This window comes from Tubulanus polymorphus, chromosome 10, assembly GCF_964204645.1.
Source record: "Tubulanus polymorphus chromosome 10, tnTubPoly1.2, whole genome shotgun sequence".
Taxonomy (NCBI): Eukaryota; Metazoa; Nemertea; class Palaeonemertea; order Tubulaniformes; family Tubulanidae; genus Tubulanus; species Tubulanus polymorphus.
Genome location: NC_134034.1, coordinates 13,337,381 through 13,361,475, shown reverse-complemented (window position 1 = coordinate 13,361,475; position 24,095 = coordinate 13,337,381). Strand labels below are relative to the sequence as shown.

Below are 24,095 nucleotides of genomic sequence, written 5' to 3'. Positions count from 1 at the left end.
CTATGTATAGTGAATGCATGGGACCGAAACGTTTATGCCTTATGTACAGCATCACTTATATAATTCACCAAAAAAGAAAAAAACGGACAAAAATGCTGGTAATATCATGAATAGAATTAGAATTGTGTCGAGAGAGATCATAGATGATCAATAGGGTCTGGGTCTTATTTCACATATGTTATATACAGGACCGACTTGCTACGGTGGGGGACTTAGATATCAAAAATACGTTACAATGGTCGATTCGGTAAACCACTCGGTCAATTTCATCAGTAATAAATATTTGAGTCTAACGCTACCGAGTTCCCAGATTCTCAACTTGAAAGATGAAATATCTACACTCAGTCTGTGATTATCAAATTATTAGGTGAAATATCTGACTCTCCTGACTCTCAACTCGGTGCTGACTCTCAACTGCTGCTCAAGCAGAGTTGTCTACATTATATTTTAGCCCAGTTAACTCTTTATTACGCAACTCGGTCCTGATGCTTTTAGCAAAACCACTTTTCATAGATATTATGCAAAAATTGAATTGAGATATTGTCGTGTATATATTATGTTGTATGATGATTAACACTCGCGGTGCTTGCTTCGTTAGAGCTCTATGTATTTGTCTAATTGTACGAATCTCGTTTTCTGTCTCTTGTTTTAGTTTCGTAATATTTGATGAATAATTCGAAATTCGAGATGAATTTTGTAAAAGTCGAATCTCATCATTTGTAAAATGTCCGTCTGCCGACATATCGCCGTTAAATAGGCCTGTAGTAAATTATTGATTTTAGTAGAAAAGATAAAGATTAAAACCCGCTAAGTAGTAAACCTTGTCAAACTCGGACGAACTGGGTCCGGCGTAATCGGTCCGAGGTAAAGCAAAGTGCGCGAAAATACGTTAGGAAGTCAGAAAAATGATTTTATAACGCTCTTATGGTTCTTTATAACGCCATCTTCATCTTCATTGGTAAAAACTGCGGCGTCATAAACAACATTTGCTGTAGCGGGTTTTAATCTTATTACGCTATTGATTTTGTTATTGTTTTTATTTTATATCATTATGTTGAATGTTAATTTGATTAATATATCATGAGAGAGTATCTCCGTTGAGATTAAGGGACCGCAGTGGGTAGGGGGTCGGTGCTAACCACCTATCCGATTTCGTAATCAGCCGTTTCGGGGTGTATCGTTCGTTGCTTAGCTCCGGGACGAAACCTGTTCCTTATAGGATCAAGAGGGATATCGAAAAGTATTGATAATTTGTTTAAATTTTTTATGTTTACGTAGTGAGAATCTAGTCGGACGAAATGAACGGGTAGATTTTAAAGATTTCCCTGTAGGCAACATTTCAGCAGAAATGAAATTAATTCTTATATACATGCTGTAGGTGAATATGCTTGATGATAGAGTATAAACTATTTCATCAGTCGGAACTGTACTCTCAATATTCATAGTTTTACAACCAATTTAAGCTCATTTTGGTTCTTGAGCCAATTTAGCAACGTAAAACCAGTCTAAGCTGATTCTGGTTCTATGATAACCAATCTAACAACTTAAGACCAGTCTAAGCTTATTTCGGTTCTTTCTTTGGAACAACTTATGGTTTTAAGACCACTTTTAAGTCACGTCTGTGCTGGAGTATAGTTTCTTGGTTGACAGTTCTTATTAGGCTTCTTCCATGTTTTATCATTGTAGGGAACAAGAAAGTCCTATAAAACATGCAATATTATAGGCCCCACCGGCCCGTGTTGATGACGATGCCAGTTCTATGCAGTTTTCTTTTTCTAAATATTTTGTACAGATTGTTACATGTTTTTGCCTGGAATGTTTAAATTTCCTGCTGTATTTTTCACCTCTCGCTTGTGCCATCATTTGTTTGTTTGCGACGCCTTACAGTAATCGACCCTATTTATCTGCAGTTTCGGAATATCGGGTGATTTTTTTCAACCGTATTTAACATTGTTTGTATCTATCTCTCACTTAGACATACAAGACGTGCCCCCAATTCCATTGTTTACCTGTCTCACTGCTCCAATCGGGTCCGGTACCGTAAACGGTTTAGACTGCTCCCAACTCGGTAAACAGTGAGCCCAGTAAAACCGTCTGACAACCTACTGTATTTCACAAACTATCTGGGTAGAATCTCAACTTTACCGCAGTAAGAGACAGAGTCTACTGTATTTCACAAACTCTTACTCAGTATTTGACACCAACTCGGGGTAGAATTTTACCAGTCTCAACTTTACCGCAGTAAGAGTCTTAACTAAATCCCTGTACATTAATTAGACACTGCGCTTGTCTCGGGGTACCAATAAATTCCGGTGCAGTTGGAGTAGTTATCACAATAAATCCGAGTAAGAAAATCTGTATAATATATTGCCAGACGTTCGTAATCTGAGCGCGCAAGAATTGAATGTGTGTGAACCCGAATAATTGTCATATCTTTTATAAAAACCACTTTTTACTGCATGTTTAATTAAATCTCCGCCTTCAATTCGAACGTGAAGCTATAATCCAAAATATTGATGTAATTTGTTTGTTTATTTGTTTACACCCCGTATTATGATTATTTATTTATTTATTTATTTATGTAAATATATTTGTTAAACTGTTGGTCAAATCCAAATAAACGGTACTAGATAACACAAACTGTTCATTATTTTTTGTTGAGTCATTTGCGAAAAGGACGCGTCAGGTCGTGATAGTTAGAGCGTTCCTCGCCCCGGGAATTCCCGTTTTGAAATGTTGCGCAGAAAGTTACTCGCGGCGCTGTGGGATTTTTTTTTGGTTTAATCTGCGCAGGGGAGTCGCGGTTTAATAATTATGTGGATCGTCTTTGTAAATCTGGACTGGATTCCGTGATTTCGTTGACGCTCAGTGGAACCTGGTGGTAACGTTTATTCATCTATCCATTCTAAATCGAAATTCGTAATAGTAACTTCGGGGGGATAGTTTGCTTCGTTGCAATAATCATCGAAGCAGTTTTTGGAGATATTTGCCGGAATCTGGCGCGTCGAGGATTTCGTATGCATTCGGTAAACATGTCGTTAGATTGAGATATTCATTAGAAATCGATTTCTAAGTTAGAAACAAATCTTATAGACGTATGACGTACACGTTATATAGTTGCGCAAAGAAATTCTTACGTCCAAGAAACGTTTGAAGAAATTTGATGATAATGTCAACTTGAATTCATATTCACCGTAGTTACTAGTGATCAGACGAAGCGGAAAATTACTCGGTATATTTCAGCGTCGATATACAGATATTGCGGAAAATATTCGAGCGTTTAGAAGCAATTTGGTAATGAATAATTTAGAAACGTTGGTATACGGAGTTCAAACGGAGTTTAATTATTTAATATGTATATGATTGATATTCGAACGAAGCTTCCGAACAGAAATTGATATCGGCGGAAATCGTTGAGAACTGCAACTGACGGGGAAAGCGATCATTACCGCCTTGGGGGACAGTTTACTATATTCAGAAAACTTGCGCGAAGGACAAGCGGTTTAAAACGGTAAGGCTAAAATAGAATGATACCTTGTTTCTACTTATCGGCCGGGCAATTTTGTAAACTGCAATAAAATTTGCAATCAGTTCTCTTCAACGTATAGCTGCCGGGTCTGTTATTGTTAGCTTGATCATGATTTTTCAAAAGTGATGTACAGGGTAACGAGGAGGTCGGCCGGGTCATTTGTTAAATAATGCAATAAAATTTGTAATCAGTTCATTTCTATAACTGCCTGGTCTGTTATTGTTAGCTTGATCATGATTTAAAACAAGTAATGTACAGGGTTCACCAAGAACTTTAATGCCTGATGTACACCACCAGGATCGTGATCACTGTGGATACAGCCGCTTACCGGGACTAGGTACAGGGTAGATAGGTGACCGGGAGCAGAAATGAGAAACAAGGTATCAATTTCTAAGCCTAAAATCCGACAATACAGAGATGAGAGTCTGAAATGTTTCCTCGAGTTGGTAGTTTTATTCGACGTTTCGACCTAATACTAACAGTCGCATCTTCAGGAAAAACTTAAGTTACCACAGAAATTATGAAATATGGAGCTATCCTCGATATCCGTTTGATCGCAAGCGATTTTTTTCCTCGAGCGCGGCGCTTATTTAATCTATTCACTATAACCTAAACGAGAGACTGGTTGATCGGCACAGAGTTGGAACAAAAAAACCTCTATGTAATCGCCGCATTTACATCTCAAATCAGTTTGACGTTGACCAGCGGAATTTTCATCTGCAATTTTCATCCGATTTTTCTGTTTTGTTGCTGTTGTTGATTTCGAAATGAAAATAGTTGACGGTGTTAACGCGACATTGACCACGGATTTCAGAACGGCCTACGCGATCCGTAAAATAGGACTACCGATAATCATATGCCTGGGCAGCGTCGGAAATATCTTATCGATTGTCGTATTTCGACAAAAGTCCATGCGACTTTCGACGTCTTGTTATCAGTTGAGAATGTTGGCGTTCGCCGATTTGTTCGTGTTGTACGCGTCAGTGCTTCCGCGGTTCGTCTGCTATTCGCTAGATACGGATATTCACGAGATCAGTGACGTCACGTGTAAAACGGCTAATTTTCTCACCTACGCGTCGGTACCCGCGTCTGCTTGGATTTTAACGACCGTCGCTACAGAACGGGTCGTATCCATTTGGCGACCGTTGAAAGCCAAATCGATTTGCACGTTAAGGAACGGGAAGTTATTGGTATTTTTCATCGTTTTAGCGTCGATTGGGCTGAACAGTGTAGTGCCGATTTCGTTGACGTTAACGGCCACTGGTTGTCGACCGAAAGCATCGTGGACACAGTTCTGGGTATATTTCAATGTGATCGACATGGCCGCCTGTTCGGGCGTTCCTGTCGCGTTACTATCTATTTGCAACGTTCTTATAGCGTTTAAACTGGTCCGGTCGGAGAATTATAGACAGAAATCCCTTTATGCCGCACATGCGAAATCTATTCACGTAATCAACAACGTCAAAACGTCTGTGAATCGCTCCGTGGGCGTAATGCTCGTCGCCACCAGCATCGTGTTCCTAGTGCTGACGTCACCGATTGTTGTGCTCAATATCGTCGCTTCCGGTTGGAAGTACTCGGCCGACGTGCGTTACAAAGGTCACGTGACTTTGCTGTACTCAGTCTTCGAGTTGCTGACTTATTCAAACAACGCCATTAACTTCTTTCTATACTGCATCACCGGGGCGCGGTTTCGGCTGGAACTGAAAAGGTATCTGGCCAGCCGCTGCCGGTGCTGCCACAACCGCGGAAGTCTGTCACCTGCCGCCACTTCGACTTACCTAGCTGGTCAATGCCCGGCTACGGACGGGTTCAGGTGTGACCGGGACATCGTCGCAGTTTCAACAATCGCGGTTTCATATCATATAGATCACACCAGCTTCTAATCATATATTCATATATTGGAAATGATAGTGATAAAGATAATAATAATAATATGATTTGATTTGATTTATATACTTATTTTTTCATCAATTGTTGCAAAAATACATGAAAGTTATATAAGAAATTCAATGACTGATTAATGATAGCTGGTGACTGCCTCTGATAAACAGACTCCGATAAATAGTTGACTCGGTAAACTCTGCGTCAGTGAAATTCCATTACAAATTTTCTGATACTTTTACTAAATGTAAACCGCCTTTCTCGTTGGATTCTCTGCTCAAATCCGCGTCCTCTGCACCGGCAAACTCGGTTTGAAGCCGACCTTGAGTCGATAGAAATGAAGCAGACCATTCCTACTGAACCCGAGTCTCTATGATGGTCGAATTGAAAATTGCCCGCGTATCAAATGCGATAGCATAGTTAGAAACGAAAGCGTAGATTCGATATTAGGAGTTAAGTATTTTTTATATCATTATTTTCATTAGACATTTGATATTATCGGCGTTACCGCTGTTTAAACGCGTCCGGTAAATGTACAGATCAGAAAATCAATGAAATCGAACATTTTTCTCCATTCAAAAGAGAATATTATTCCCGTTTCTTACAGAAAGTATAAACGTCGTCCTGACGTCGTTCCCCAGTTCATCTTTAATGCATCTACGGTCTGGCGAAAAAACCGACAATAGAACACTAATGTCCACTATCAACCTATTGATTTTCTCTGCACCGATGCGCGTATACGGACAATCCCTCGAGCTTTTTTCGCGACTAACTGTTAAACCCCAGAATATTTCACCTTTAATGATAAAACGATTATTTAGGTGCAGCAGTGAATTTGTAGCACTTTTTTAAAGTGAGGCCATAATTTCACCGGTAGAAAATTCCTGATGATGTAAATAGTACAAAATACATAGAAAATAATATAAAAAAAACAAAACAAAACAAAATAACAAAATAAATTAAAAAAAAATATAAATAAAAAAAAATAAATAAAAAAAAACAAAAACAAATTGAATTATAAGTAATAGAAAAAATAAACAAAACCAACAAACAATTAATTAATATTCTTCATCATCGGGAATTTTGTCTAATCAATTTAATCTAATTATTAAAGGTTCTTCTTTCATAGAACAACCTTCTCCGTGTTTCCCAACCTCTTGAGATCTTTTCTGTTGTTGTTTTAAGCATTCTATCGGCTCAGTAATAAACAAAACAAATAACCATAAACCTTAACTAAATCAAACACAAATATGTGATTCGATAGAATGCTTCAAATAACTGATGAAAGATCACGCGTCCATTTACCTATATATCACACCCTATCACTGCTGTAACTGTTAATTGTTTTAGGGATAATATCTGGGAGATACATTGTAATCTTTTCTAGAAAGAATGTTAAACAGCTATAAACATGATTAGTTATCGATAGTAAAATTATTGTCATGTTTTCCCTGAAATAACGTTGTATTAAATGTATTAAATGAGCGAACTGATAATGTTTGAAAATCTTTATAGTTAAGACAAGGTGCAGCGAAATTCTAGTTTTCTAGTAAAAAAATGATGTTAACGGAAATGAAATAAAGAACGTTGAGTTAATACTAAGCTTTCCATGATGACTTTGTAGGATTTGTCTCCAGTTTGAATGCTTTTATTTTGAGCTGTTTTTAAAATACTGTTCACTTGTTAACAAGGAACTTACACGATTACATAACTCGAGTACATACCTGTCATTTAGCGAGGTATAGTTTTTGTCATGAGAATAAAATAGACGTTTCTGTTTGAGAGTCTATGGTTGGACCATGGACGTATAAACTCAAGTTTATTGTTTATATGTCCATGATTGGATTGTTTTTTGAAAGTCCACGTGTTTGAGGATCTTGCATTATAATTCCTCGAGCACACCTGACATTTTGTATAATTGTTGTATGAGAGTAAATATAATTCTTTGAAAGTCTTTATTTGTTTACTTAATTAGCTTCTCTGAACTTTGTTAGTTCACCAGTCAGTGGTTTCATTATCTTACAATCCACCTCTTTTTTCAACCCTTTATTCCCACCAACATGGTGCGGAGACGAGTATGTCCGCAAAACATGATAAACGATTATATCATTGGCAATATGCACAGCACCACTTTATACCGGACACACTGACACTTGTTGACCGATTAGAAGCGAGTGTTGAGCTGCCGAAGAGTAATTGCGAAATTAACAATCTTCTTTGATCGTCACTATAGCCATCAAGTATGGATCCAGACCGTAGCCATATTGCCCAATACGGTCTTAAGTTTAAAGCACCCTTCGAAATACCTCGGCAATATTTTTTGACGGCATATATATATTACACCACCTGCTAATTTGATATGGCCACTGATTATCGGTTTGATTTTCATATGCAGAAGCAAAGTCCTGAATGGTAAACTTTTGAGGGGCTGATCTAGGGGGGGGGCTTGAATAGGGTGGCCACCCCCTCAAATACCTTCCAAAATATTTTTATAAGGGGCTTTTTCGTGTAAATCTCTAATAAGAATGTTAGCTGCCTCAGAATCAGAACTAACAGTAGCGTTGTGACTTTGTATTATATATGTATGCTAGTGTATCTCAGCCATTCCGCTAGGCCGCATATGTATCCGGTAAACGGTCATTTTCCCAATCAAAAATATTTGACGTTTTCCCAAACTGTGTCAAGAAATTTCCAAAACCAGTACCATGACAAATTGTAAATTATGATGACAAATGTTTGTAAAATGACCTGCTTAGCTTCCCCCAATCATCTCATTAAAATTATCAACACCTCATCCTGGCCACGGCTCAGCAGCATGTTATAATTTTCACTGAAACCATCCCACAAATGCTGTCAAATTGCACCATTTCTTGAGGATTTTTCAAGATTTTCTAAATGTCGAGGGGCTACCCCTGTCTCGCGACCTTCGGTCGCTAGGTCTTCGCCGCCGGGCGGCTCGCTAGTCGCAGTCTCTTCATCATTACGTTTTGTCAGCCACCCTCCTAGATCCGCCCCTGGGCTGGGGGAGGGGATAGGCGAAGAACCTTGTCTATTTACGTATATTTTCGGCCCCAGGGTTTTGTGCATTTTTGAACACGAGCCAAGATACTGATTGTGAATGTACTAAATACTCAGAATGATTTTGTATCATGATAGATTTCTTTATTGTAATTTATATCATTTCATTATCATATATTATCATATATAATACGTAGTCAGATGATTGAAATCGGATTTTTTACCATCTATATGAACACTTGGCACGGAAACCACCCCCTCCAATGGATCCACCACAATTCTTTTTGATCCAACCGAAGAATCCTCGTTTAGTTATAGCTTTCAGGTCGTCATCGTCGTCGTCATTGTCCGCGTAAGCTGCGACTGTGCGTCTGAAAATCGCCTTGGCGATGGCCTCGACCTCGTTATTCAACTCGCTGTCGTCTGTTTCTGCCTTCACTAGCGACATCACTATCAGATTCATCACGGCGATTAGCAGAATAAATGATTTCAACTTCCACATTGTAGGTTATCAATTATTTGCCTAACAATCGTTAAAACAGACACATAAGAATTAGTTACAAACACATTGAAATCTCTAAAAGATGAACGACCAGAATTATCACGGTAAGATCGAATAGACATAATTGGCTCCAACGTCTAACGGTCGTGGTGGGTGATGATATTCAGTGATCCCTCCTCCATCAAAATGTAAATAACAAAAATTGGTAGTGACCCCAAACCCCACCATAGCAGGAATACAGCCACCAAAACAACACATTGTTGGATTGGGCGCGAGGAACTCCTCACTGGTTGTGGCGAGAGAAAGCAATGGTTGCCTCGCTGTATCAAGTGAGATCAAGTTCAAATTTGTTTCACGCGGAAAGCATATGACAGTCTCAGGCTTAATACAGAGATTTAATGAGAGAAAAAACAAATAAACTGCTATAGGCCTACAATCTAATCTTCAACGAGCACTGTAAAGAAATACAGATAAAAGTAGCTTCCTGTGTGGGCCAAGCAAAGGCAAAGGGTTCTTACCGAATATAGCACTAACCTTTAGGAAATAGTGTATCGGTTTTCAGCGACTTCCTTGATTGGAATCGTTTTTTGAGGAATCCCGCATTATGATGCCTATATATATATATGTGATATGTTCATATGATGTCATACTCGTGCATAAAGCAACGCAAACCTAGGTTGATTAAATTGCTATTTGTTTAGATATATTTTCTATAAGGAATTTACAAAGCGATTTCGTACTAAAGCCTTTTTTCAATAGCAATGGAGTCAGCTGGTGGGTGTTGATTTAGGTATCCGAACAAGTAATGACAGAAGGCGAACGTTTTAAACAATTATTTAAAGCCGGTAGATTTTATTTAGACACTTAAATCTTTATTATGTTTCGTCGGTATATTCGATATGAAAGAAATAAGATTAATTTCGCATTAATTAAGGCGAACTCTCTGCCCTACATCTTATGGCGGTAACAACAGACGAAATACACGCACGTGTTAGTTAAATCTACAAACCCACGCGATTGGGGTAAACAACAAAATGACGAACTAGAAATATAGCTGCAAAGCAGCGATAACGGGTTTCTGAGGAGAGAATCCCACAATGATAATAAAAAGTCCGAAAATGAAACTTCGAGATAGTAGTTTATTCAACGTTTCGACTATATCCTAATAGTCATCTTCAGGAATAATGAGATACTACAGAAATTATGAGATATATATACAATCCAGGGACAAAGAGACTAATTCAAGTAATCAGAGATGATACAAACTAAAGGAAAATTAACGTAGAAACAGTTACACGCTAAAATAGATTAAAGGGAAGCAAACTAAGGGGTGATTATAAACAACAATAGTGAGTATAAATATAAATGAAACTTAAAGTCAGTAAAGTCATTTATATTTATACTCACTATTGTTGTTTATAATTACCCCTTAGTTTGCTTCCCTTTAATCTATTTTAGCGTGTAACTGTTTCTACGTTAATTTTCCTTTAGTTTGTATCATCTCTGATTACTTGAATTAGTCTCTTTGTCCCTGGATTGTATATATATCTCATAATTTCTGTAGTATCTCATTATTCCTGAAGATGACTATTAGGATATAGTCGAAACGTTGAATAAACTACTATCTCGAAGTTTCATTTTCGGACTTTTTATTATCATTGTGGGATTCTCTCCTCATCGCGTCAACACGGATATTGTGTTTTACCTATCGTGAACGGGTTTCTGCCATGCTGGGTTAAATGTCGTAGTATAGGAAGGTTGCAAAAGATTTCACTGAAATCAGTTAACCATAATTAATTCCGGCATCGTTTGGCTCGAATGACTTCGATTGCATATTGTAATCCGTATAAGCCTAAACAAAAATCATACCTAGTTTCTCCTAATCGACCGGTTCACTTTTGTAAACCGCAAATTTGTAAGCAGTTCGTTTCTAAAGCAACCTGGTCTGTTATTGTAGCTTGATCATGATTTAAAAAAAGTAATGTACTTGGAAGATGGTGGCTGGCTGGCCGGGTTAACTCTACGCTCAGTAGAAATGAGAAACAAGGTGTTGCTGCCTACAGTGTGACCATCCCACCTTCCGCCAACGGTTTCGATCAGCTGAGTATGCATACATAGCCTACATTTCTTTTTCATGTAACGAAAAAAGTAATCAATTTTGATAATGGCTTCATACATCATTAATCATTGCCGTATGCAGAAATTCTTTTTTGTTTAATGGACCGATTAGTGTAGTCAATATTTTTTTTTTAATTCATACATCGTGTCCTCGGCATATTTTCCGCGATTGGAACATTTAGGGTTTACAGTTTTGTCATTAGCTGTCGTGCGCATCATAGTTAGGTCTTAACGCATTTCACAGTGTCTGAACTTTGCGTTCAAAGCCATCCTTGTAAGTGTATTGAATAGCTGTGTTCATTATACTTAACTTGTATGGAGCGATATACTTTGAAAATTTGCTAAAATCGCTAAAGAAAATAAATAGCATTCAATCTCTATATTTCTATTTTATACGGAGATGCATTTGGCGACGATTTGTAAACAGACATCCCAAAAATAACCAGCGAAATAAGGGTATATAAATTGCAATAGAAAGTATAAAAATGGCTTTGATTCAAAATTTCGTAATAGTTCGTTGAGCGAGAAATGTAAATAAAATTGATAAAGTTCGTTGTACGTAAAATTTGAAAGTAAATGATAGTGAAATATTCAAGAAGAGAAGGAGGAAGTCGTTTAATTTTAAAATGAATTCAAGAATTATGTTTTCTCACTGGCATTTCATCACACGGATGGCCACGGTACGAAATTGTTTACTTGCTAGAATATGCAGATAGAAATTCATCGCATAATTCAAGGCGAATATCTTCGAAGCGATGTAAGAAGCAGGTCTCAGCTCGACATCCAAGCCCTCGACCGCGCGTAGAGACGACAGTAGACAAACCGGAATCATAGTCACCACGAAGAACGTCATGACGGCCAGCACCATGCGACTGGCTTGATTGGTTTTTATCGAACCGTTTCCCGAGGCGGACGACGCCGCATCGCTCGACCGCATCGTGACGACCATCACGATAGTCGCTACTGTAATAATCACTGCTGGAAAATATATGAACAATGAATATAAGGCGTATTGGGTCGAAACGTAAACAAAACTCGGAAATGTGCATTTTTCTATCGGGGATCGGTCGTCACAAGTGATCGTCCACGTGAAGGAAAATATAGCAAACATCAGCGCAGTCAGAGTGGCGCACATTATAGAAGATGTTTTCGGTGTCCAGAAACGTTTGGCAGTGAAAGGAAAGTGGATAGCGCAGAGTCTCTCAATCGTTACGAGAACTAATAAAACTGGACTCATCGACGTCGTCAGAACGACTAGTTGTTCGTGAATGATAACTGCCCAAACGCTGTAGAAAGAGATGACGTTTTCGCCGAGGAATCTCATCCCGATAATGTTCACGAGAATACAAGCGGCTTCGCCTACGCGCACGTTGTCGGAAATGGCCAGACTGAACAGGAATCGACTGTAAGATAGTTTCCAGAAGCTTCGCTTCAACATTATGATAACTATGAAATTGTTTCCCGTAAATCCGAAGATAACGAAGAGAACGGTGAAACAGCAATCAAGCGTTAGTTCCAAATCGGAGCGATGACTGACATCTAAAGTTGTTAGTAATCTGTATTCGAGAGGGCTGGGCATTCGAGTCATATTAGGCCTAACCATAGCAAATAATGGAAACTATCTTTACAACGCGCTACCACAAATTATAATAAACTGTCGGCGCCGTTTTCGTGAGGAAATCAGATATCATTTATAAGTCCGACATTGTTATACGGATACCTGCTGCGATACTGACACGAGTTGACGTGGTCATCACAATACACTTTTCAGATTCAGATTCAGACTTTTCAAGATTGATTGATTTTTAAATATAATTCTCATCCTGACATTCGTAGTTGCGGAAATATGGATTACTCGTTAAATGTGTTGCAAAATTGAAATGATGTACAACGCTTATCATCGATATCACCTTTGCATACGAGAATGAGTGTGTGCATTTTCGTATGTCCCTGTCTTTATTTCTAAGGGTGAAACAAGCTTTGCTTTCTTCCCGGGCTATCCCTCTGTTATTTCACCTCAGTATATAATGCATTCAGTAGAATTGAGAAGCGGCAACTCGTAAATTTAACTTTCTGACTAATTTCAAAGAAACAACAAAACTCACTTGAACACCATGAACAATAACACATATATTGCTTAATATCGTCGACAATAGATAATATAAACATATAAAATCTCTCTAAATATTACATTGTTTGTATGGATTATGAACAATAGAAATACTATACTATATAATATAAATAATAAGAATCAATAAAGTCTAATTTGAATAATTAAATTATGACCGGCAACCAGTCTCATCCCGATATAATGATGACGTAGTACACATCATCTCAAAAATAATCATCGTTATAATCAAACATAAAACCGCGAGAATAAAATGTATTCAATTACGAAATAGCCAAAATTCACAATTGTAATTGTAATTTTGCAACACCAATATTGATGACGTGGTGCACAACGACTCATACGTAATATACTAAATGCCATTAATATTTATTGTGCAAGACATAAAAATTCTTTAGATAGAATACAACGAGAGATAAATGTGTTCGATTATCGGAATAGACGCCAAAATTCGCATTTTGTTACTTTTTCTGGAAGGCCAATAAATGACGTAGTTAGTTCACATCGATTCAGGCACTTCCCATAAACAACGCGAAAATACAACGGGAAATTTGTGACGACATTGGGACGCTCCCATTTACGACGTCAAAAAGTGGACGGACTTTTCCTCAAAGACCGATGATGGATGTCATCACTATGCAGCTGTTTTCTTCAAATTGTTGATTTGTCGCAGAAGATACTTTACAATTTTCCCGAACTGCAGAATATCGAGCGTCGAGTCGGTTTTACCGTAGAACTTATCGGTAGCGATAAACACCTCCAATATGTTTGTACACGAGTTCTGAAGATACAGAGAAATCGTACGATGTAGTATCTGTATATTGACGTTAAATGTTGGGATATGGCGAGTGGGATTTCATAGTGCCAAAAAGGATAGTATATTAACCCATCCTCGCTTTCCAGGGTTTAATCTCACGCTAACAGAAAACCTGGCCGCAGACCTTTCATATTGGTCTATTACCGCAACCCAAGAATTCTTGGGCTGTGTAGTAGACCGATGAACAATACATATTCTACCTTAGCATTTCCAACAAGTACTGCGTTCACATCCAGTTGTTTAACGGATAGATCTCTGGAATGAAGCTCTTGTAACACTTCAGCCAGTCGTTGAACCACGACGTGAATTCTACGCGGGCTCGCGTAGCATCGGAAATACGATACTAGGGGATCCAGGTCGTGATGCATATCACGCTGACCTTCAGGAACGACTGATAAAATGTTCGGTACTAACAGAGTCATTTCTTCTGTATTGTCACTGCATCTGTCCTCAGTAACTTGATAAAATAAGAAAACGTGCAATTAGGGAACTTATGGCCACATAGCCGAACTATGTCGACTCAATGTCGACTATTATTTCTTACCTGGCGTGTTCCTGCTCCCCCTGGCAATATTTCTTTTTCTAAAAAGGATGTTCAAATGTGTATTAGGTCTTAATCGAACGTCCTGACAAAGGAAAAGACGAAAAGTGATTTAGATATCGACATATTATACCTGATGGATCGCAGCCCGGCTATCGTGTACAGTATCGGATTTATAGCGCTGTTTATCGGCAGTACAAAAACGGCTATCCACGCGTACACGTCACTCGGTATGGTTACCTGTCCGCTAACAGCCAGCATGCCTAAATATGTGATGAGAAAAATTAAAATAATGTTAAACCTTCCATGACGAATGCCTTTTCCTTGGAACAAGAATCATCTGGCACAGGTCTCTTTTCAATGAAACAACACCTCTCTGTGAACCGTAAACTGTATATCGGGAATGAAGCCACCGGAAGAGATGCCTCTGAATGTTGCAATATTGCAACAAATGCCACCGGTAAAATTACACTTTTTGCGAAGTAGGAAAACGATAGCGCTAGGAAAACATGATAAATCCTAATAAACACTTCAAAATCTAAAATACCGGTACAAACGAAATTCATGGGTATAATCTGGAGAATTTAGAAAATATAGATAGTGAGATGATGTATTTCTAGATGACCTACCGAGAACGATTATCGGCATCCAAGCGCAGAAATCAGTTAGAACAATCAGCATCATCTTTCTCGCAACGGCCACCTCCTTTTTTTGACACTTAGTTTGACGACGTGCTGTTTGTAGACTCCGAGACATGGCTCTGTACATCCACGCGTAACAACACGCTATAATCATAAAACCTACAAAATTCATCCCGATAAAAACAGCTACCGAATACTCCCAACCGGGCCGTTTCTCTGAGGTCAGATGTAGAGACAAACAAACTCCGGAACGCGAGTAAAACCCTCCTCCGAAATAATCAATAGGCAAAAGAGGAATAGCGGCAAGGACAACTCCGGCTAGCCACGAGATAGCAATTCCGAACAGCGCTCGCGAAGGCGTCAGTTTCATTCGCGAAAGCGGGAAAACAACTGCAACGAATCTGTCGAGGGACATGATCAGTAACATGAACATGGATACTTCGCTGGATAGACTAGCGAGAAACCCGGCCAGATGACACAACCATCCGTTCCTCCAACTCTCATCGTAAAGAATGTACGTACCCCGATAATACGAATCAGCACTGGCGATTATGTACATGTAAAAACCCATGAAAAAGTCAGAAACCGCCAAACTGACCGTCAACCGACTGTTAGCCGATGGCGAACCAGAGAAGATAAGGCGAATCAATATTGCAAGTAGATTCCCGACCACGGCGACACTACCGACCAGCCACATACTGACCCGTAATACGTCAATACGCATCAAGTCGGTGCAGGATGAAAACTGATTCTTCGGCGGAAAACAATTTTCTTCCGAAACTCCTGGAGGAGCCATACAACAGAATTTATAAAAGTTGCTACGTAAATGGGTCAGGTTCGTCAGTTCACTGAAAACTTTCGTTGTGAATGTCTCCAGTTTATTGTTAGTTAGGTCTAAATTGGTGACTTCTCCGAGACCCATAAAAGTGCCGTCCTGTATTTCGAAGATGTTGCTCCCTGAGAGATTCAGGCGTCGTAACGAGCGAAGCCCGAAAAACATACCGGCTGTAAGTGTGTTTAAATTAACTGCGTGTAGATCGAGTGACGTCAGAGTGGACGTGTTTCTAAACGCGTGCGATTCTATCACTGTCAGATCTCTGTTGTCGTACAAGTGTAGAATACGAAGGTTACCGAGATCGCTCAAACTGCCTGATTTAAGAATCGCCAGCGGATTCCGACGTAAATCGAGAAAAATTAGATTCACCAGATACGAGACGACGCCTTCGGATAACTGAGTGATGCCGCACAACCTCAGATCTAAATGGGTCAAATAAACGAACGGTCTGAACGTCGAGTTGTCCAAAACGAGTCGAGTATTATTGAATAGATCTAAGGAACGAGACGCCGCGTACCGGCCATCGGGAGGGATTCGCGTCAAATCAGCTGATTCACAAAATACCGAATACCCGTAACCGGTACAAGCACGAGGAATGATAAAGTCGCAGAATCGTTCGTCGTCGTTATTCGGACAGTGAGTTTTACCGTCGCACATTTCATCCAGTCGCACGCACTGTTCAGTCGAAGAACACCGGTACATACCCGGGCAGACGAACTCATCTGTAAATCAATATAAACATCTTCCGTTTAGGAAGCGATAGAAAAATCACTGTAAAACACGATTGAATCTGGATTTAGTTTCGTACCACATTTTTGTTCGTCTTCTTTATCGGGACAATTCGGTTGCCCGTCACAGACGAATTCGGCTGCGAGGCAGTAGCTGTCGGGACACTTGAAATATCCGCTAGGACAAACAAAACTGTCTGAAATCGTTAAAGTATTAAACTGAACTCATTCGTTAACACAATACCGAGGGAATCATTCTATGGAGGTATTTGGGCCATTCTCATTTCGATTGTCGGGACAGATGATGGTTAAAACCTGCACGGCGTGGTGAGTAAGGGATATACAACTCAAATCAAATATGAACCAGTGAAAAAATTCCCTATTTTAACGCGATAACCTGCTAATTCTGATCCTCTGGGAAAATGCATCTATTCTAATGTATTTCTTTAAGAATTCTCTAACCTCATTCGCGGCTGTTTCATCCCAGAAAATGGCATTCTTTTCCCTTTGCACCCCGAGTTCCGATTTACCTATAGACCTACCCCGACAATGTCATATATTATGATTACCGCAGTTTAAGAGATGTGAATAGTCTCGACACGGAGTCACAGAACCGTACTGATCCGTATTGTACAAACATCTCAGCGACGAGTTGTAAACGAAACCATTCGAACAGTGTTTATATCCAACTTGCATCGTCGCTGAAATAAGACAGATTCGCGAAAGTCTCGAAATAGATGAAAATGATCAATAGATAACGCTGATGATAATAGGGAATGGTTATGATCATTACGTACGTTTTGGACAACCGACTTCATCTTCCCGAAATCCACCGGAACAATCTAGAGTGACGTCACATCTCCAACTGGCCGGGTAACACGAACCGTCGTAACATTGGAACCCGTTACATTCTGTCGAGAAAATTGAGTTTTCAGACATAATTGCGCATGTAACATTTTGACATGATGTCTCCTTGTTTCAATATAATACATTATAATTTTGATCAAAATCTTTGAGGGGATTTCGTATAAAGGATCCTTAACGCTGTAACGTATAAGACATAGACCTCTCAATAGTTCTACGCTAAATACTATACCTCCACTGTGAAGCTCATCGGAGCCATCGACACAATCATCAATTCCATCATTCCTCTTTATCTCAGGAATACACTGACCGCTCTTACACGTGAATTCTGTAGCATCGCAAACCGGGTTTACTGAAGTAAATACGCGACGCGGGTATATTTAGAATCTCGGCTCAGTATAATTACGTACATTCAGTTTCGACACCGTTAGAAAACTTACAACAAAACGATTCGTCGGAGCCGTCCCCGCAATCATCTCTAAAATCGCATAAATACGATAACGATAAACATCGCCCGCTTGTGCAGTGAAACTGTTCATCTGAACACGATCGCGCTGAAAATATGGTTGATAAAAAGTTCGATGCAAGTTCAATATTCAGTAATCCATTAGATAGACTTATCAGTTATATTTTAGAGAAAATAGACATATCAAATGTATTTTCACGATAATAGGCCTATCAATTATATTCTCACTAAAACAGATTTTTATGAATCACGTTTTCTATTTACCGCAACCGATCTTCTCATCCGAGGCGTCTCTACAATTATCGATACCGTCACAAACATCAGTTACGTGAATACATTCTCCATTCGAACACGTGAACAAATCGTGGTCAGCGCAAACTGAACGGTTCGGAAGTTGTGTCCAAATAACTTCAAAACGAATACATAGAGAAAAATAATATAGGTTTAATAACAAATATTCTAGATAAAATGGGCTAGAAACTATAGACGATGGGTTGAACGTACCTTGTTTTGTCGATGTGGCCCTCGTGCTTGGCTTTTTGCAAAGGAAGTGGTTCGTAGTTGACTGACCGCACGGAAAATCGAACCAGTTCGCCAGAGCTGATTTCTGGATAATCGACCTTTGCTCCAAATATACACATCTTTCTAAAACTCCTCCGTTAGGCTCACCCATAGCCCTGAATACATCAAACATTCTTTACTTAGATCCGTGGAATATGGACAGGTTTTCGAATATTTGTTTTATTAAATACTTACCAGGCTGTAAACCCGAGAGCACTGTGGTCAACCCATCGGAAATTCCTGATACTAGTTGCATAAATTAAACCTGAAAATGACGTGAGATTAGTTTGCGTATCCCAACGTCTGACCTCTCAACGAAATAATCCCTACCTAAATAGACTTTTCTTTCAGTAGTTTCCTTCAGCCATTTGGATACCAAAGCGACGTGAATGAATACGGCCTCCTGCTCGTTCTTAACACTAGCTAGAAAACCGCCTTCAGTTTGGCACAGTTTATTGGCCGTGTTTACCTTTAAAGGTGAAAAGCCGTTAGCAGTTTGGAATAGAAAACAATTTCCGTCGTAGTACAACCAGTGAGAGCCACATTCAGCGTCTGTCATACGAAAAAATCATAGTTTAATGATATTCAAAATAGTTTTTAAAAAATTGCCCGAGATATCTATTTTCTAGGACCACGAAACTTATAATTACCCGAATTATTGCTAATTCGTTGATCGAATCCAATTTCCCGAGATCGATATCGAGCTAAAAATCCCGTTCCATCCGCAGCCGATAAGCTCACCGTCAGACGAACTATTAATCTGTTCCATTCGCTGTAGATGACATCGGGTGGCAGACGACTGTTACAGATACGACCGACCGACGGCTGAGATAAATCGATGTAGTTTATGCTGCACGCGCCGAACGAAGCTTCCAGATTAAACTCGATGAATTCCAGTTGTATGTAGTTGGTGAATTTGGTATCAATTTGCCACGTCGTGAAATAAGAGCGCCCGGTCAGAACGGGGAACATCGGCGACGCGAACACACCGCGCCTAGTGTGGTTTAACTGACGTTCTGTAGTGTCGATAGAATCCATGAATCCACTACCGGAACAATCTACATTCGATATATTGTAAATGGTACATTCTGTTTTGATATCATGTAATACGAAATGATGATTTGAAGTCTCAATTTTCAAAAATGCGAAAAAAGTTTATTTTATAATCAAAACCCCATCTTCAGGAAATGTTTGCGTCTTGCAACGCAATTGGTTGAAACATGATCGCAAATTGGCATTTACTGTGTTGATGAAGATCACTGAGATTCAGTATCTGGCAGTCGGAAGGCCAACCCCTACCCCTTCAGCGAAGACATAAAAGTTTTGTATCGTCGTTCATATTTCATCATCGTATAATCAAACAATGCTTACCTATATCTGTAATGTTTACTCTAAGCGAAAAATCTTTGCTGAAGATTAAACCGTGTCCAATGCGGGTAATCAGCCAGACGACCAGAACGTGATTCTCGTTCAAAACTATCGTCGGTAACTTCGCGTAGTTTCTCATTGTTTTTAACTGGCGGTTACCGTCATACAGTTCAACTTTGAACAACGTGTTTTCCGCTTTTTGTGAAACCCAGTGCACGTCAGGGTACGGCTTTCATGATCGAAAGTAATACAATATACATGATCACCATTTATACAATAAACGCGTCGAGATGGTCTACAGATAACCCCACAAATAACACAAAATTAAGTCCGCAAAATATTTTCAGTAAGTAACCCTGAAGACGACTCTTATGATAAACGTCGAATAAAGTACAAGCAGCTCAAGGAAACATTTTCAGACTTTATTTTAAAGTTATTACTGTCGGATTCTCTTTGTAATACAATACATAATTTGGTTATCAATAAGACTTTAACTGCTTTGGTTCATAGTTTAATGAAGATGATGAATTTACCTGATGATTTATTGCGGGTAACTGCTGAATCGGATATTCGATGAGGTAATGTGTATTTATTGGAGAAGTGATGTTCCATTTGTAGCCGCTATTCCACAGCTTATAGTCGTATAAACCAGTTTGATTAATGTGTATTTCTGTAAATGAGATTGACGTCTATAGTGAAGTATGGGGCGCAATGAAACGTTTGTTCTAACATGGCGTTAAAACGGTTTAACGTTTGTTTCAATGTGACGTTTCAATATGACGAATACTCACCGGCTTCACCGGTGTACCATCCGTACACTTCCAGTTGTAAACACGATGAACCGACGTATGAAATAACATGAAACTGAACTAATGTGGTAGTAACAGGACGCTTCAGACTAAAAAACATCTCTAGAAAGTTTTCTATGACACCTGCCGGCGAAAATATTCTCTGAATTGCAAAAACAAGAACAAATTTACTAATGTTAAATGCTAAAAAACATGATACCTTGTTTCGTTAATTAGTTCATTTCTATAACTGCCGAGTCTGTTATTGTCAGCTTGATCATGGTTTTAAAAAGATAATGTACAGGGTAGATAGACGGCCGGTTTGATCAGTGGAGACTCGAGTTCAATCCGCAGCTGATGAGGCTTTCGAGTAGTTTTTTCTAAATCTAAGGTCGACGACGTACCTTATCTTGGAAAGGCGGTTCATTGTAATAGACTAATCGCCCGGTTCTACGATGTTTCCAGAGAAACGCGATTCCATCGACGTAACTCCTGACTTGCTGAGCGCGTAGTTTTATCGAGAACATTGTCATCACCACTTCTCGTTCGAAATCAACCTAGTGTAATCCAGAAAACTAATGTGTATCAACGCCTTGGAAAATTATACGTTGAAAATACGATATACATATAATTTAATGATATTACGGATCAATAAAGTTATATTGAATTTGACAGGCAACCAGTCTAGCCCCGAAATATTGATTATGTAGTGCACATCCGGCACATTTACGGCGGAAACGAAATGGTTTGTCTAATGATGTATATTGCTTTACTTGTATGTATTTGTGGTTTTCATCTCCAGCGCACCAAGCGGTCGATTCTGGAATCATTCTGACGTCACCGGGATTACCGGAACTAGCTGTAATCTGGTTGTCTTTGATAAGTTGCGATGTGATTCCTAATGAATCTTCCCGTCTCTCAAATTCTTAAATACGCAGAGAATACGGTTTCATATCGTATCCAAAAAGATAATCGCTTTTTGACAAGTGTTTTTCAGGGATAGGATGATAAAAAAGTGAATTTCTTGAAAGAAAGTAATGCATTTTCATTGACAACGACTTATCCCAAAACGATAATTTTTCCAACAAAAATATCAAGCCCCAGCCGAAGAACATCGCTAAACCTAACCCCAGCTCGCTGCTAACCCTAACCCTAACAGGGCTCGAACCTGCGACCTCTAGCATGCCAGCCAGGCACCCTAACCACTAGACCATAGACCAGTAGACTGATGTACAGTGTTTGTCTGGTCAGTGTGGGTGACCTGGTGATCAGTCAGGTGTGGTGGCCAGATAACAATTCCCCGGATCAGAGTTTCTGATCATTGTCTAACGCGAGGGATTTTTTCTTATTCTCAACACGAGAAAATAGAAGAGCTGCAGGGGAGACTGGGGCGAGGGGGGAGACTTGGCCGAGGGGGGGACTGGGACGAGGGGAGGGGTGGGGATCGAATATCTGACACTGAGTTATGATAGTAATCAACCTATGACGGGAATACGCCGGCGTGAGCTCGATATGTTTTCACATTTTGACATTCTGTTATAGGTTTGTGACCGATTCCATAAACCCATCGCAGACGAAACGAGGAATATATTGTATTAAAAGATACAAAACGTTACATAAAAACATTTTCTGTTGAATTTCAAAAACTCACCCGATCCAAAAACCTGAACTTTACACACTATCGCAGTGTTATTCCCTTTGCTTTCGGAAATCGTAACGAATCGACCGATTTTCCGCGCGTCGCAACGAATTTCCGTTCGATTCAAATCTACGTGTCGCAGCTCGTCGCAGTAATGTAGATTCTCCTTCCAGAACGTGGACGTGGTCACGTGAACAACCGCACCGGGCATTTTATCATCGACCAATACTGAAATATGTTATCATATCATATTCGTGATGGCTTCGATACATTTAAAATGGCCCATAAGGAGCTGAATATATCCCGGTAGCCACTGTGGAACTCGGGCCTCGTAAACAAAAAAGAAAACAAAACTCTTAATTAGATATTCGCCAGTTCACTTCAGAGCGGTTACGATTTCGAAAAAGGCTTCGAGCTTCTCGGGTTCAAAATACGCGTGGTTTTCATAAGAAAAGGGAGGCACGCACGCCCTATGAAATTGATTTTCGCTCTAATTCTGTTACGTTTTTGTTGGCTTTTGGGTTTGGACCGGCGGCCGTTAAAAAATTCAGGATACTAGTCTGAAAACGGATTTATAAGCGAACGCCAGATCTAACCTGATAGCACGTAATGCAACGACAGCATATCAAACTGTACCCAGCTGAAACTCTCCGTGAAAACCAGTGACAAACAGGCGTTATTTTTTCTGATTCCAGTGTTCTGCATATTCTCGAATCGATATTTCCTGATTGTGATAACCTTGTCGTATTCAATGTCGTCTGAAATTTGAAGAGGGAATGATTTGTCAGACGAATGTTGAAATCGGCGCGCGATGAGCTAAATTTCAGCAAATCATGACCCGACTATTGAGAGGACAACTGTTTGAATATTTGTGATACAGCAAAAATAAAACCTCACAATAACGTCACCTGGATATCCGAAAGCGACGATGCTACAAATTCTAGCATTCTTCGTGAGTTTAACGACGAGTTTTGAAACGGTATTCGCTTGACACATATACATCACATCACTGTTAGATACAGCGTACTGTTGCGCAACTACGCGACAATCCACGGTTCGATTCGTGTCATTCACCGTGATTAGTAAACTGTCTGTGATCGTTTCTCGTCGATGAGGTGAAGGGGCTGAAAGCAGAGATACGCCACGTCATGTAACGTCCGACAAACTGAACAGTATTTTCCCCGCAATAAAAGTTACCGAATTCGTTGAAAGTTTTCATGAAATATAATCAGGGTAATAAGATAAAATCCCACTATTTACAGATTAAAAGAATTTAAAAACCAGAATTTATTCATTAAATCTAAAATACTTGCCAAACACTAATTATTTACTTACTCACTCACCAATTTACTCAATTAACCTGTCCTCCTCTGTATATATACCCCTGTTTTTAATCTATTTCTCGCACCTGACGATGATCTCTAGGGTGAGATCGAAACGTCGTGTCTTTTAAATTATTTTAGATTTAATAAATAAATTCTGGTTTTTAAATTCTTTTAATCTGTAAATAGTGGGATTTTATCTTATTATCCGTTAACCACGTTTGAGTGTGGTTATCGTTCTATAATCAGGGTCTTTTCGACACACCCCCAAAATAACTAAAACATCGGTTGCAAGTCCAGCGAATATTCCCGAATTCAATGCAGTATGTCAAAAATGCAAGATTAT

At 39.3% G+C, this 24,095-nt stretch overlaps 3 protein-coding genes across 3 annotated transcripts; 1 reads left to right on the top strand and 2 right to left on the bottom strand.

The window, feature by feature from the left end:
- The first annotated feature begins 4,296 nt into the window (after positions 1-4,296).
- Positions 4,297-5,415, top strand: LOC141911642 (putative G-protein coupled receptor 139). The gene has a single exon (XM_074802631.1). The coding sequence runs from the start codon at positions 4,297-4,299 to the stop codon at positions 5,413-5,415; it is 1,119 nt and encodes a 372-aa protein (XP_074658732.1).
- Positions 5,416-14,609: 9,194 nt separating this feature from the next.
- LOC141911641 (G-protein coupled receptor GRL101-like) lies at positions 14,610-15,937 on the bottom strand. The gene is made up of 3 exons (XM_074802630.1): positions 15,167-15,937; positions 14,671-14,800; positions 14,610-14,622 (listed from the first exon to the last, which is right to left on the bottom strand). The coding sequence occupies exons 1-3, from the start codon at positions 15,900-15,902 to the stop codon at positions 14,610-14,612; spliced, it is 879 nt and encodes a 292-aa protein (XP_074658731.1). The 5' UTR covers positions 15,903-15,937.
- Positions 15,938-16,144: 207 nt separating this feature from the next.
- On the bottom strand, positions 16,145-18,121 carry LOC141911640 (uncharacterized). Its single transcript, XM_074802629.1, has 7 exons — positions 18,046-18,121; positions 17,838-17,957; positions 17,539-17,652; positions 17,311-17,442; positions 16,822-16,938; positions 16,266-16,735; positions 16,145-16,183 (listed from the first exon to the last, which is right to left on the bottom strand). The coding sequence occupies exons 4-7, from the start codon at positions 17,435-17,437 to the stop codon at positions 16,145-16,147; spliced, it is 753 nt and encodes a 250-aa protein (XP_074658730.1). The 5' UTR covers positions 17,438-17,442; positions 17,539-17,652; positions 17,838-17,957; positions 18,046-18,121.
- Positions 18,122-24,095: the final 5,974 nt, after the last annotated feature.